The sequence below is a fragment of the Varanus komodoensis genome, unplaced genomic scaffold, assembly GCF_004798865.1.
Source record: "Varanus komodoensis strain SLA01 unplaced genomic scaffold, ASM479886v1 scaffold1, whole genome shotgun sequence".
In the NCBI taxonomy this organism is placed as follows: domain Eukaryota; kingdom Metazoa; phylum Chordata; class Lepidosauria; order Squamata; family Varanidae; genus Varanus; species Varanus komodoensis.
The window spans coordinates 120,395,600-120,410,853 of record NW_025335268.1 but is presented as its reverse complement, the minus strand read 5'-3'; the positions used below and the strand labels follow the sequence as shown (position 1 = coordinate 120,410,853).

The 15,254-nt window shown below is 43.6% G+C and overlaps 2 protein-coding genes across 2 annotated transcripts in view; one reads left to right on the top strand and one right to left on the bottom strand.

Annotated features, from left to right (window-relative positions):
• SNAPC2 (small nuclear RNA activating complex polypeptide 2) overlaps window positions 1-4,403 on the top strand; it is a 5,333-nt gene extending 930 nt beyond the window's left edge. Inside the window, exons 3-6 of the mRNA XM_044443105.1 lie at window positions 253-366; window positions 458-526; window positions 849-1,122; window positions 2,220-4,403. Of these exons, the coding sequence (XP_044299040.1) occupies window positions 253-366; window positions 458-526; window positions 849-1,122; window positions 2,220-2,587 (825 nt within the window). The 3' untranslated portion in view covers window positions 2,588-4,403. The remainder of the gene's footprint in view (window positions 1-252; window positions 367-457; window positions 527-848; window positions 1,123-2,219) is intronic.
• Window positions 4,404-4,605: 202 nt separating this feature from the next.
• PIF1 (PIF1 5'-to-3' DNA helicase) lies at window positions 4,606-15,187 on the bottom strand. Its single transcript, XM_044443061.1, has 12 exons — window positions 14,621-15,187; window positions 13,472-13,598; window positions 12,499-12,624; window positions 12,253-12,406; window positions 10,416-10,530; window positions 10,226-10,332; window positions 7,846-7,985; window positions 7,175-7,281; window positions 6,388-6,475; window positions 5,880-6,025; window positions 5,047-5,238; window positions 4,606-4,680 (listed from the first exon to the last, which is right to left on the bottom strand). The coding sequence occupies exons 1-12, from the start codon at window positions 15,185-15,187 to the stop codon at window positions 4,627-4,629; spliced, it is 1,923 nt and encodes a 640-aa protein (XP_044298996.1). The 3' UTR covers window positions 4,606-4,626.
• Between the last annotated feature and the right edge of the window lie 67 nt (window positions 15,188-15,254).

Here is a 15,254-nt window from a genome sequence, read left to right as displayed (position 1 = left end):
CAGGAAGGAAAGCTTGATAACCTAAATTTTTCAGTTTTGTATTTTAAAAAAGGAAGTGGACTGGGACTGAAAAGCACACTTTGAACATTATGACTATTCTCTGTGAATGACAGATGCAAATAAGACCAAGCATATTGTTCTGAGTGCAGTGTTTCTGTTAAGCATGCGCTAAGAAAATAAGCAATTCTGATAAAATAACCACCTTTTCAAGAACTCACCATGTATGGTCTCTAAGATATACTGTTCTTGTAGATAATGGGATTTGTGGACCTGCTGAAAGAGCGTGTGGCAAAGGAAGCAGTCAAGGCACAATATCAGCATCGTCGATGTAAACAAAAGGATGCCCCACTTCCAGCACCTATTGAGGTATGCGATGATTAAAAGTGTAGGTGAGCAGACATGACACACAATAGACAGAAAGCTATCTATATATTCATCTGACATTTCCTGATTGTAGGTGTGGATCACGTTAGCTGAGAAACTGACAGGTCGCCTTGGGGATGCTGTGACAGCTGCTTTCTCCCAGGTAACAATGGTGTATTATCTGTTATGTGAGCCTAGTAAGATGGGGTGGTGTTCTAATTGCAGTAATTTGAGATACCGCTATGTCTTAGTGTGATAAAGAACCTCAGAAACAGGCAATAGTGTCACAGCCTGTCCTGGCCATTCACTCCTTGCATACCTATGGTATGCAAGCCTTTTTAGGAAAAGATGTAATGGTGGAAAATGTAATCTGCCTTATCAAGAATCCCTGGCTGCTTGGAGTTTGTAACAATGAGGAGTAGACTCCCTTTCTACTCCAGAGCGCCTCTTGTTGTCTTACTTGTGTGTCCTTTTCCAATCACTAGGTTTTGACAATTGCATCAGCTGAGCCACTATGCTTACTCCATTCTGTGCCCCCAAGGTCTAAAGAGATAAAAAATGTTCAACGTTCATCTCTACCAACTGTTCATAATGAGAACAGAAAATCCAATGAACAATGCCAGGAAGTAACTATATCATCAAATGCAGAGGAACAAACCCCTACAGAAAATAGTGGGTTCCATGTGGACTTTGAAAGGATCTACAAGTACCTCTCAGTGATCTCACGTGGATCTAAAGCACCAGAACTCCCACCAGGTGGTAAGTCAGGGCTTGAACTAGAACAGGACACATTGACATAATGTGCAGCTGCTATACTACATAATAGAAATATAAAAAGTGTATAAAATACGAATCTTGGGCTTTTACTATTGTATTCAACTACATTCTTTTAGTGAAGGAAGATAGAAGCATACCTTTCCCCAGACACAATCAGTTTTTTAAACATGAAATTAAATAGACATTGGTTTGTGTCTGTATGTCTCATTAGTGGGATCAAATAGATACTGTCTTTCAGATACTGCCTTTACTTGAGATTTCAAAATTGAGAAAGCCTTCCTACATTGGAAGTACTTTCAGTTGGATTCAGCCTTAACTCATACCTAGAAGGACTCTCATTTGAATCAGTGGAACTTAAATCAGTAATCACTAAAGTCAAATTGATTTTAATGGATCCACTCCAAGTCTGGAACCAGGCAAAAACATTTTTATTTACCCAGTCTTTTTAAATATTTCTTGCTATCACCCCACCATTCTTTTAATGTTTGTTTGATGTTCTTTCATCTGATATTGCTTTATTCTAATCATCTTTGATCATTTTAATTGAACTGTAAGATAGGATATTAACGGATGCTTTAACAAAGTTTAATTGAAAGGTAGATATGTCAATACAGTCCACCAGTTTCCTCCCATGGGAAGAATTCCCTACTGAAAATCTTATTTTTGATCAGCAATCAACTTGGTTCCTTCCAGATTATTTGGACTAAAACCTCCATACCTGAGTATTGGTTTTGCCTATGGTATATGGGAGTTGTTGTCCAAACCGTATGGAGGCCACCAAGTTGATTGCTGATCAAAAATAAGATTTTCAGTAGGGAATTCTTTGAATGGGAGGAAGCTGATGGGCTGTATTGGCATATCTATCAGTTTCCAACTCCTGTATTAAATCTAAGTAGCTGAATGTCTGATATGGGGAAAAGTGGAAAATATACCACTTTCTTGACCACATCTGCTGGGACAACAGAGGTAGCTCTGAAAATAATTTGAGAACCTACAGGGGCTAAAAACTCATGTGTATAGTTTTGCTGAGGCATTGTTAGGTCCTATCCTTTCTTCCATGTTTTGCTTTCTTTCTGCAGAGTCAGCTGTGCTCCTAGATTTGTTACTGTCGCTACCAGAAGAGCTTGGCTGCTTGGACTTTAAAAAGCTGAAGACCCATATGTACAAATGCTATATTGACTTAACTACCAACTGTACAGGTGAAAGAAGCAGAGCAAATGCAGAGGCCACTCAGCCAGTCAACAAGAATGAAAACCTTAATTCATTTCATGTTTTTCCAGACCCTAGCAGCCTTCCACAACAACAACAGGGTAGTTCTCCTGCCTCTTCCAAAGATGATACAGCACCAGCTTTTACCATGGACTGGAAAACTTTGGGAATCTGCCCTTTGAATTCATTTTTGCTTCCCTTGGATATCCTGGCTCGAAAAAGCAAGTGCTTAAATTAAGGAAATTGGATTCTATGCTACCACATGCCTGCAGTGAACTTTGTCCTTTAGAATACTTGAAGTTGTTTCTGGAAGAAGCCTAATTAGTTCTACTGTGTTTACCTGTGGCTTGACCCCTTCCGTGTGGCTCTTGTAGCAGTATTGTGTTCAAGCAGCCTAGCCTACTCTACAGCTTACTCATGGGCTTGCTTTCTAAACGGACTGTGTATGCTGCTTTATTTTGATGTTCTTTCTGTAAAGATTTTCTTTATTCTGCCAGTAACAGCTAGGAAAATAATCTGAGCTTATACTACAGCTGATGCCTGGTATATCATCAATTATAACATCTTATACAATCTAATACAAGAACACAATAGAAATCAAGTTAGATTGTATCTGAGTTGAAATGCTTATTCTATCCCATGAAAAATAGCAAAAGAGTTGTTTAAAGACAAAGCCATTTCAGGTAACTTGCTCAGTGCCTTTTAATATCAATGTTACATTGAACAGCCTTTGATAAGTCTTCTTGACTTATTTCCTGACTAAGAAGATTTTCCTGTGCTAATTTCTGCTAAGAGTCTTGCTATATGGCTAGGGATTTAAGCATTGCTTTTTAAAGCATTTTCTTTCCTTCCAGATTTGGTTTAGGTAACATTACTATGAAAAATTAAAACAGTCTACAGCTCCCTGAAGTATGTCAGCAAAAATATGTACAGTTGTTAATGGGTTCAGGGAAACTCACATTTTGACTGCATGCATATTTGATTGTGCTATTCTTGCCACCGTTGCCACTGTTCTGTTAGTATTAGCTAAAGGAATGGAGCTTGCATCAAAGTTTAAACAACCATGTAGTGCTAGGAAAATAATTTATTCAAGAGATGTGTTCAAAAAAGCACTTGCAACGTCTCTCAGTAGTACTTGGAGAGAAGCAACCACATATAACAAGTACCATAAAACATTACTTGCAGCTTTAGAGATTATTCCAAATTCAAGTTAATCAAATTAGGGAAAGTGCAATGATTTTGCTTCAGTCATATGATCTTGTTGATGAGGGAGATAAGTTCTAAGTGCCAAGACTGCAAGAGGGTACACACAAAATACTAGGGCCAGAGCCTCAAATGACTTGTTTTTCAAGAAATCAGTCCTAAGAATGAGTCCTAGAACATCAGTATCTTTGTAAGTGAAGGAATGGTGTTAAAAACATTAAGAATTAAGACAGGAGAAAAGGCCTTCCCCTCCCAGCATGCCTGGATGTTGTAAGTCTTTTTTCCATCTTAACTTTCATAGGATAGTACCATAAGCCAGTGCTGGTGCTACTAGAGCGGCAAATGATGTTACTTTGATTACCTTTGTTAGACATGTAGCCAGAGCCTCTAAACTTAGAGGATTGGCATCTGCACTCCACCTGCCCTGCAAACCAGCTAGAGGTGCACTTTTGGCAGTGTTAGGTGAAGAATTTCAATAGGGAGGGAAGGCAGCTGTAGTCCTGCAGAACTATGTTGTACCCTGACAGACCTGGTCTCTTTCCCTTCCCTGTTGAATGTCTTCATCACCCCTTTAGAGATACAGCTAGAAAAGTAGCAGCGAAGATAATCCAAGGACAGAGTTCCAGCTCCAACAAATCCTGTGGCCCTGTAAATGCTGTCTAGGGCCCATAAGATGGAGGAAGAGGAAGGAAGTATGGAGGAAGTAACCAATTCCTTTAATAACTTTGTTTTATCAGATGTGGATGTTATTTAAATCAGACATTGTAACAAAAGACAAATTCTGACATTCCATTTTCAGGTACTTGCAGGATTCTCTATTCCAATACAATAATAAAAGTTGTAAAACTTGATTTCATGTTCACCTGTTGGACTGTGACAACTGGACCATCTATAATTATGAGAAATACTCCATGTAATTGTACTACTAGAGATCACAGCAATTCTAGCAGGCTGTGCTTCCATATGCTTACTGATAAATCTGTGGAAGACATTTCCCAAATGGCATTGTAGAATCCTTCATAGTATTTGTAAAATAAAATGCTAAAATAGTGCCCACAATTCTCAACACATAATTCAGGAAGCATCTCTGTTTTCTTTATTAGGTTGAACATAGGAGTGCAGAGAAGCCTGTAGGGAAAAAATACAAATTGCATATAGGAAATTACACAAGACATGATCCCATTGACAGTGGAACATCTCGGCTGTTTATAAGAGGCATAAAAGGATTTAATAATAGAGCTACAGCTACTACAACTTTATTTCATAAAATAATGGCTGTAGTCTAAGATACTCTAAAGGCACATGAAGAGAAGATACATTTTTTAAATGTCAAGGGCTAATAAAGAGTATGATGCTACCAAGTTTCAAGTAAGAGAAACAACTGTAATCTGCAACCACACTAATAATCTATGGACCTTCTTCCAGCAATCAGTAATGCTCCTCCTCCCATAGATTTGTAGAAGAGCATAATGGTTGAAAAAGCTTAGGACTTACCTGAATTAGAAATTGTTCTTTCCTCAGTTTCCTGTAGAACTGCATCACACATGAATTGGCTTTTACTACCTTTGGATCAAAATCCAGAACACGAAGACCCGCAAGGCTTCGTGCTCGAGAAAGTGCTACATATGCCTGTCCACATTCAAAAACACGAGACAGAGAGATCTCAGCACAATCAAGGGACATACCCTAGGAAAAAGAAGAGTATAAATGAACAAGGGGAAACAATACCCAATAGGCAGTTTCACAAGACATGATAAACCACCTACAAAAAAGCTGTACAGTGTGGGTTGCGTGCAAAATAATTTCTGTACACCTGACACAAGACTCACTCCTTCCTCCAACCGGTATACCAGTGTCCTTCACAGCAGAATCAGTCCTTGCTTCCCACTCTCCAGTCCACTGGTTATCCCTTACTATTCTTCCAAACCTCAAAAATAATCCCCCAGTTGCGGAGCCACAACCTGAGGGGCATTTTATTTTCATCCCCAGAAAGTTGCACCATTGTGTTTGTAATTCGTTAATTAAATTTGTAGGGCTTTCACAAGTCAGCTGTCCAATTTGTGTAGTCTTCTCTGGTCATTTTCCGTATATTCTGCTGCTTCCAGATGAGTAATCTGTTATTGGATTGCTCTGCCCAGCTTCTGTTCCACTGCTGATTTATAAATAAGTGGAAAGAGCAATTAAGCAAGCTCTTTACACAACCCTGCAAAAAATGTAGGGCCCAGACTTGTAACATCCCAGAGCAAAAGCAGCTTTGGTAGTTATTGTCAGTTTTGGATTGCTATTCCTGCCTTGGTTCCCTGCAGATTTGGTGATGTGTCACTAACCTGACTTTTGTGGATGGAAATGGCCCAGGCAAGTTTTAGGGGCAACTGTTGACGAATCAGATATGCTCCCGCTGGTCCCTTTAAAACCCATCGTTCTGGCCCAACGACATTAGTGACGCCACACAGAAACCTCACTTTTGGCAGTCCTGTAGAGCAGAAAGAAATTAAAGCCCAAAGCACTCTGATGCCTTGTATTAGGGAAAGGTAATCCTGCAACTGTCACATGTCTTGGGATATACTGCAAAGTGGGTCAGAACTTCTTTGGAGACAGGAGGAGGAGGCAGCCCAACAGTCAGCTGGGCTGCCAATGCAAAAACAGCTTGATGAGACTTGACGCAATAAAAATGGGATGACAAGAGACAGGAACTACCTCTTTTCCAAAAATAGCATGGCATGGAACAGAGGCATCTGTGATCACAATAAAAACCTTTCTAAAGGAAATTTTCAGAGACTAACAGACATCATCATTACCAGAAGATCTTTCTAAGTGTGCTCATCAGAAACCAACCTTTTCCTTCAGTTTCAAATCCAATCACAACTCCACGAGCCCCGTTCACCAGACCTCGGGCCACATCAAGATTCTTAGTAAGCATCACCTAGTGAGAAGAAGCACACAACTCACAAAGGAACACTCTCCCCTGGGGTTTGCCACCACTAGCATCATTAGCTGAGTTTGGAACTAACAAGAACAAGTGGAAGGAAGCTATTCATGCCTGTAACACTAAACAGTTTCTGTCTATGCCACTGAAATTCTCAGTTCCTACCTGAGCAGGGCTGCAGCTCAGTTCAAAATTCCAGCCTGAGTAAGCTCTGTGAGTTAGCCTGCCACAGATTTATCAGAGCAAAATCAGCATTAACAGAATGGAAGGAGGAAATGGAGCTGCTCAGCTGGACCATTATATAAGGGAATTTATGACTCTGCTCAAGCCTGAACTTCCAAATTACTGTCAGCAATTACCTGTAACTGAAATCATAGCTCTCAGACTGACATATAACATATGTTAAGGGTATAACAGACGGCTGCTACAGAAACCAGGCCTTTTGCTATTATTCAGGGCTTATCAACTATTTACTTTTGATATTGCCAGAGTCCACACCAGGAATATTCCAGTCCCTCCAGACTGGGGACTTGGTTTGTAAGTTCCCATGGCAGGAAGGGGTAAAAAGATGCATGAAAAAGGGCTTTGGTACCAGTGAGAGAGGCAGAGGAGAACAGAACTGTTTCAAGCAGAGCCAAATGCCACTGCTAACTCAGGAAATGCCTCTAGCAAAAAGCGATAGTGTTGTGTGCTCACCTGGGCACCTTGCTTCAGCTCAATAACACTGCTTACAGGACACTGTGCATCAAGAGCTTTCACCAGTACAGGATCACTGTCCACTGCCTTGAAGGACCTTTGTTCGCCTACAAAGGACAGACGCAAAAATAAACTATTTCAGTCCCTTTACCCCTTCATACCTTCTGAAAAGGCAGTTTCCCAGACTTCTTGAGAGCTGAGCCACCTATAGGAAACAATCCCTCTACCTTTGTTATCCTTCTCCAGCCCTAGGGGCTCTGAGCTCCACAGTATTAGAAACAACAAGCTCTGTGTGGCTCTCCCACAGCATAAACCGGGTCCTCTCAAAATCTCAAATATTAGATCATATGCTCCCTATTCCTGCCACATATGTGACAACTTCCAGCCATCAACTAATTCTTCGCTGAGGGAGATGAGTGTATCCTTCTATTGTTCTGTAAAAAAACTGGTGGCAGAATCCTAGGACAGAGAGACTTAACTGTTGGTGAGGTGGGACACTGTCTGATTCTACCTTGCCCTCTCACAGTGTTGTTTTATTCAGATGGAAAATAGCACTGAATGCTTCCCCGTGATGGTTCTCACCCTCCAAAGTTCATACTGCAGTTCAGAGCCCAGCTTCTACTGAAAGGAAGGGCAACTTATCCCAATAGTAGCCACTGCAGCATCCTCACCTGGTAACTCCTGCAGTTGTCTGGAATTTGTGAGTTCTACATCATCCTTGTGAGTGCATAACCGAGTAGCCAGGATTCCATCTCTCTCCACTCTGTTGGTAGCTGTTAAGACCAGCTGTTTGGTAACTTCCTCTGTGCATCTGGCAGACAGTAACAGAGACACTTGAAAACAAGAAGAAGCAGACATCCAGAAAATTCAATGAGAAACAGCAAAATTCAGGAGAACACACTGACACTGCATAGCTTACCATGCTTGGCTTAGAACCCAGCTTAATGTTTTGTTCCATGCAAATCATGGAATTGTATCATCAAAACATGATGATTACTCTGTGTTAGCTATCACATGCATGTGTGGATGTGGCAGATACACGTAGGGTGGGTGTACATATGTCCATACTATCATTGCAACTACTCTAAAATACAACAAACATTTAAATATGGAAGAAACACAGTACCTCTAAATTCCCCTGCCTATTGAAAATCCCCATTCCCACAAACTAGTGTCCTCTAGACATGTTTAACTCCAACTCCCATTATCTGTAGGCAGCTGGGACAAGTTGTTTCCTAAAGGATTCAACATCTACCAGCACTTCTCTGTGGTTCCTCCATACAAAGAAAACTGGGCTCAAATCGGAGGCTGTGCAAATGAGAGAGAGCAAGGAGCAGGTCCATCAGTGTTCAAACTTCACAGAAGTAAGTATGAACCGAAGGAGAGGCAAAAGAAGCAGAGGTCTCTGGAGCAGCAACAGCAAACATACAGCCTCACATGTAGTCCCTCCCAGCCATTTTTTCTAGCCCCCACTAGAGCTATTAGTCTTTCCACCCTCTGCCACAAATGCCACTGCTGGCCAAAACAAAAAACAAAACAAAACATGATTTCTTTTTACAATAAGGCATGCAGGGATCTTCTTTTTTTTCCCAAAAAAAAAAAAAAAAAGCAGAATTATGTGGTTTTTCCAGTGGTGGTGGTGAGAAATGCAGCAGGGAACAATATGATCCCTGATGGGTTTGAGAGAGAATTTACCCCAAACTTCTAGCTTTGGGAGTGAGAAAGACAGTTGCTCTTGGCATGCCTTCTCAAGGTTTGCTTCTTAGAATTTGGAGGAGGAGGAGGAGGAAGAGCTGAAGGAGGGCTCAGAATGTGGGACAATGCCAGGTGCTGAGAAAAGGTAGTACTTCCCCTAATACTCTCTCAATAAAAGTCATTTGTCAGGGTGACCAAGGCTGATCTGGTCCCATAACCAGGTCAAAGCCAGATTAGAATGTGTGTGTGTAATCAGTATCCTCCAACAGTGCCTGCAGCTGCTCCAACACAACCCTCTCAAGTACCTTCCCTAAGAAAGGGGAATTTGTAACTAGGTGTATCATTAGGTCCAGAATGAGGTTTTTTTTTTTTTTTGTTATTTTTTAGACCTGCCCAACTGCCTCCCTACAGGCAGCAGGAACCATGCCTTCCTGTAAAGATATACTTTCTATTCTCTGGGCCCACTTGGTCATCTCAGCTTGTTTCTAATAGTCAAGAGGGCATGGACCAAGAGTGCACATGGTCGGTCAGACTGCCGCAAGCACCTTGTCCATGTCCAGGCCACAGCAACTGAAACTGATCCCACAGAACCAGGCAGGCCATGGCATCAGACACCTTGACTGGGGTGGTGATAACAACAGTGCAGAGTTTGCTGTGATTGTTTCTTCAAAGTGCCTGAAGAAAGATCACTGCAGGTCCTAGAGGGGACCAGGGTGCCATTTGCCAGGGAAGGTGTTGACAGACCACCTGAAAGAACACAGGAGCCACAGGAGGACACAACAGAGGCAGCAAAGTAAACACACTGGTTTGGAAATACTGATCTTTTTCCAGTATGCTTGGACCTTGTTTAAAGTTTTCTCATTCATATTTACTGGGCAAGTCTGCATACTAACTGGTTACTGTAACAAACTTGCAACTAAGTGCTCAATCCTATGCACCTTTAAACAGGAAAAAAAAGTGGTAGGGAATGCCGGGAGTTGTAGGACTTGTTTCATACTCATGTTACTCAGACGACTAATTAAAAATCCGATAGGCAGCTTGTTGTGTCTTACAGCTTTTTGCAGCAGCATAGGAGCAAAAATGCTTATTTCAAGGCCAGATTCCCCAGGTGTGCCAGCAGCCTCTGTGAATGGGCAGGATGTACATTTAGCAGGAGGGGACTTGGAACAGGAGGGTTGCTCAGAAACAGATGAGGTGGGTACAGCTCTCAACACCAAGACACAACGTCTGCAGAGGAGGGCAGCCCAATTAGAGGATCGGCATACAGAGAGGAGGCGTGCATACTTCGCTGCATCCCAAGAGACCCCTTCCCTCTCCTAGCTAGTGTCTTCACAGAATAAGGAGATGGCATCTCACCTGCCCAGGCGGACCGTGTTAAGAAGAGAAATGAACTCCTGGTCAGTCTGCCTCCGCACCTGTGTCAACTCCATGTTCAAGTGGATACACTTCCGCCAGCATTTTGCCTGAGAAAGAGTGCTCTTTGTTCAAATGGTAGGTCAGCCAGTGGCAGAGCATGTAATGAGAAAGAGCAACAGCAGCAGCATACCTGGAAGCAGAACTTGGGCTGCTCAGCAGCTTTGCTGACTGGAGGCAGTTGTAGAAAGTCTCCGCAAATGATGAGCTGGATTCCTCCAAATGGATCTTCGCATTTCCTGACTTCTCTGCCAAGAAAGCAAAAGGCATGGAGCCATGCTCAGGGAACCATTTCTACTCTGGCCCAGGAAAATGGAAGGGAATAGCCTAGCACTAGCCAACAGCAGCCAAACAAACACTCCCACCAGCAAAAACCTGATTCCCAGGACACAGTGGCTCTCTCAGCTCTTCTGAAACTCAGCCATGTTACACTATGCAATCCAGATCTTCCATGGTCTTCAGAGTACATGCCCAAGGCCAAGGTTCTTCCAAGCACACTAGGAAAGACAATGAAGGCAGCTTTCCCCTACCTAGTGACCTCTGAATGTGTTGAACTACAACTTCCAGCAGCCCCTAGCCTAGACCAATCCATCTAGAGGGCACCCACTTGTGGAAGTTAAGGTTTCCTAGCCACATTCTTTAAGGAGTTTCACAGAGTTATGACATTTCTGGAGATAGGAGTGGGAGGGGAGGAGTAAAGTGGTACACAAGAAAAGTACTTCAACACAACCAAAACACTTCAGGAGTAGACAGCATTGAATTCTATGCATTAAAGGAGTTAACACTGAAGAGCTAACACAGCGAAGAGGTTAGAATCATCCAGAGCCGAAATCTCAACTCATCCACAAGCTGACAGGATGACTGTTCTCACTTAGCCTCAGTCACTATCCCACTGAGTGCTACAGGGTAATGGTAAGCTGCCTGATGTAAAGATTGTGGAGATAATTTGGGAAGTACCTGAAGAAACTAGAAATAGTTCTAACTTATTCCACTCTCCCTCCCTCCCTGCTCTAAGGATGATCCTTCTACTTTTGTCCAGACCACATACTAACACAGCCTTCCCCAACCTGAAGCCCTTCAGATATATTGTACTATAACTCCCATCCCTCCCAGCCAGCACTTGCACTTGGCAAACATCTGAAAGCAGCAGGTAGCTCTTACTCTTAAAACCATAAATAATCTTGGGCAATAATCCTAAAAGCTTCTAAATCAGTCTTCTCCAACCAAGAGAGGGACCATGCTGTCTGAGGATGATGGGAGTTGGAATCCAACACACCTGGAACCAGGTTGGGGAATGCTGTGCTAGCCTGTATCACATGTCCACTTCAACAGGGATGGGCAATGTGTGGCCCACCAGATCTTGTTGGATTACTACTCATGTCAGCCCTCACTATTAGCTCTGATGCAGCCCACCAACAAACTGAGGGCTGATGGTTCTCCATTCCTGCCCAGCAACACTTGCACAAGTGCAACATGCAGTAAGACAGAGAAAGTAAGGGACAGAATCCAGGTCGCAGCTACTGAGAGCAGCAAAAAGGCTACAGTTGTGTAGTCTAGCAGCTCAGAGTGGACAATTAAGTGAAAAATTGCAGCCAGGCAGGAGCAGCCCTACTGTGGCCCACACTGTGCCGAGTGCTTGGACCTGTAACACATGGTCAGAAGCACAGAAACGGCCAACCTTGGCCAAAAGTCTCTAAAGTTGCTACGGTGCCTACTAAGACTCAGTGTGGGCCGTGGAGCTCTTGGATGCACAACCTAGCCTCACAGTGCTCCAGAAAAAACCTGTTCCTTCACTCAAACTCTACCCCTTTCTCCACCAAGAACTCAAGCACAGATCGCATCAAGAGGTCGCACTATGATTACACGATGCTTTGTGTTCTGCCCGATTAATATCACCAAGCCACATTCATGCAGGATCAATGAAACCACAGAAACCATGGAAGGGAAGGAGGGAGGCTCCGCAGACACACCTAGCCACTGCCTCCAGTTTATCAAAGAAATCGCCCTCCACCATAGAGATCTCGTCGATGATGAGATGGTGGCAACTCAGCCACTGCTGCCGAACCCCGGGCCTCTGGGCCAGCTCAATGCACTGATGCAGGGGGGCTTTTCCTGAACCAATACCTGTGGAGAGAAGATGGAGAGCATGCCTGTAGTATCTTTTGCATGCCTCTTTCTATTCTACCCTCCTTCTTAGCGTTTTGACTCCCAATTACCTGCAAAGGCATGAAGTGTGGTGCCACCAATCTGACAAGCTGCAACCCCTGTGCTGGCCGTGGCGTAAGTGCTGTTTGGAGGCAATGAGGCCACAATCCTTTTCAGCAAGAAGGATTTCCCAGTCCCTTTGGGGAAATTACTATTATTATTATTATTGTTATTATTATTACTACCACCACCACCACATTTCTATCCCACCTGTTTTCCTCAGAACAGCCCTGTGGGGTAGATAAGGCAGAGAGTGAGTAACTGGCCCCAAGGGAGCTTCATGGCTGGATCTCCTGGAGTTTTAGAGCACATTTTAGCTCAAAAATTTTTTCAGTGCCACTCACAGTTCACTTCTGCAACTTCCCATCAAAACAGAAATATTTAAGTGGTGGCAGATGCAAATTACCAGGAAGTAGCATTTAGGTTACAATCTGAGGTCCATTTAAAAGAGGGTCAAGCTACACTGAACTCAGTGTGATTTACCTCTAGTAAACAAGCTTGGGACCATACTGCAAATGATAGAAATCAGGGCTTAAAGGAATCTCTCTCCCTTCTCAGAACAGAGAGATCACACATGTTAGGAGCACCAAGCAGGATTCTGTATAAACTGGAGGACTTTATCCATCTGAAAAAGAACCAGCATGGTATAGCAGACTGAGTGTTACAGTGGGACTTGGGAGATCACTAGGCCATGAAACTCACTGAGTGACTGCCAATAACTCACAGCTAACCTACCTCATAGGGTTGTTGTGAGGATAAAATAGTGGGGAAGGACCTTAAATTGTTCACAAAGGTAAATAGGTGGGATACAAATACTGATAATATAGATGCAAATGATAAGATATAAACTGCAAGAGGAACAAAGTGGGATTTCCTTAGCTCAAATTCCCAAGATTGCCCCAACCTAGAAGAGACCTGGGATTCACTATTTGGCAGATGGAGTCCTTGCAACTTCTATCCTGTGCAGTCATACTCTTCTCTCACCAGCACTGCCTGTGAAGAAGATGTTCTTTCCGCTCAGCACCGCGCTCAGCACCATCGATTGTTCCTGGGAGAGGGCTGTTCCGGAGCATAACGACCAACTCTTCTTCACCTGCTGTCTTTCATCTTCCTGAAAGGAAACACCATACTTGATGCTCTTCCCCAGGTAGAGGTAACCTGGGCAAATCTCAATGAATCTGAAGTGCTTACAAAGGAACAAGCCCCCTCTCCTGCTTGAAAGGGCCTCTCTATACAGAGGCAGAGCCATTTGACTCTCACTTGCTCCAAAACATTCTGCATTCAGTTACTTTGTTAACATTTTGGAAAGAAGTAACTATCTGAATTAGGAAATGAAATCAAACTAGTTGTGCTCCTCGATAGGACTGCCACTCATCTTTTTACCAGGTATCAGCAGCAGCTAAAGTTCATCTCCATAATTAAATATATGAAAACATCTGAAACTGACACAGACCATTAACCCATCTAACCCACTTTTGTTTACCCCAACCAATGGTCCAGTTAGGTATTTTAGACAGGCTCCTTGTTTTATGAGGATAACAGGGTCTTTAAATGGGAATGTGTACTGTTTCACTAGCTTCAAAGTATGTCAAGCTAGTCCTGTGTCAGTTTGGACCCTCTGGCTCATTCTGCTGAATGAAGAAGACCTGGACTTCTCCCCTCAAGTTCTGTCTTCACAGCACTACAGACTCTGACTGGCAGTAGCCTCCCCATGATCTGATCATGTGCTGCTCTTTTGTTCTCATCACAAGCAGCTCTAGAAACAAAGCACTGCCCTTGCAAGCAGATAGAACTCTTAGTTCAGCCTTCCCCAATTTGATACCCTCCAGACAAATTTATGGAGAAGAATATCAATGGCTACTAATCCTGATGGCTATATGCTGCCTCTAGTATCAGAGGTGGCACACCTATGTACACTGTCTGCTTGGGAATTTTTGAGATCTTGTAGGCAGCTGGATGGCCATTGTGTGAACAGTATCCTGGATTAGATGAACTCTTAGTCTGATCTAACATGGCCATTTTGTTCTTGGAAGTGCTGGGAATGCTGGAAATTGTAGTCCAGCACACCTGGAGGGCACCAGGTTCAGGAAGAATGTCTTGGCTAGCCTGCATGCTCCGTCAGAAGTCTCTTACCTGCTTATCGTCCGATTCTCTCCAGACACGCTTCTGAGACGAGCAGCCAGAGGTCTGACCTTTCCGCGGGGTGGCTGCTGCATCAGAGAGCGCTTGTCGGGCACGCACTTCCTTCAGTTCGCGGGCCTGCACCGGGCTGACCGTGTCGAACGTGCGTGGCAGGCTAGAGAGAAGCCTCGTCCGCTCACGCACGCAGCCTTTCCCCTCCCGAGTAGCTTCGAACTTGATACGGAGCGTCTGCACGAAGCGGCGCAACCGATCCGGAGGACAGTTCGACAACAGCAGCTGTATATGACTAGGGCCCGCTGGACCCAGCCGGATCGTGCTCTTCCCGTCCTTCACGAAACGTGTGAACAGTCGCACTTCATTCTGCTTCAATGGGAAGTTCTGAGCACGGCCGGTGCCACAGGCAGCCGTCACCTGCAAGGCCAGTTCACGGAATTCGTCCCGTCCCAGTGTTACCCAGGCATCGCGAAGAAGGACTCGATTTGGAGCGGCCGCTGCACGCAAGAATTCGATTGCTACCGTGCAGCGAATTCGCCCATCCGATTCGGAACCTTGTTGCATTCTGTTCTGAGTGTATACGAAGGATCAACGCACAAATGCTGGAAGAGACCGAAACAAGCTAAAATCG

Coding starts and splice junctions, on each gene's coding strand:
- PIF1 (XM_044443061.1), bottom strand. CDS start 15,187: ATGCAACAAGGTTCCGAATCGGATGGGCGAATTCGCTGCACGGTAGCA. Junction 13,599..14,620: donor GAGAATCGGACGATAAGCAG/GTAAGAGACTTC, acceptor GTTTCCTTTCAG/GAAGATGAAAGACAGCAGGT. Junction 12,407..12,498: donor CACACTTCATGCCTTTGCAG/GTAATTGGGAGT, acceptor TTCTCTCCACAG/GTATTGGTTCAGGAAAAGCC.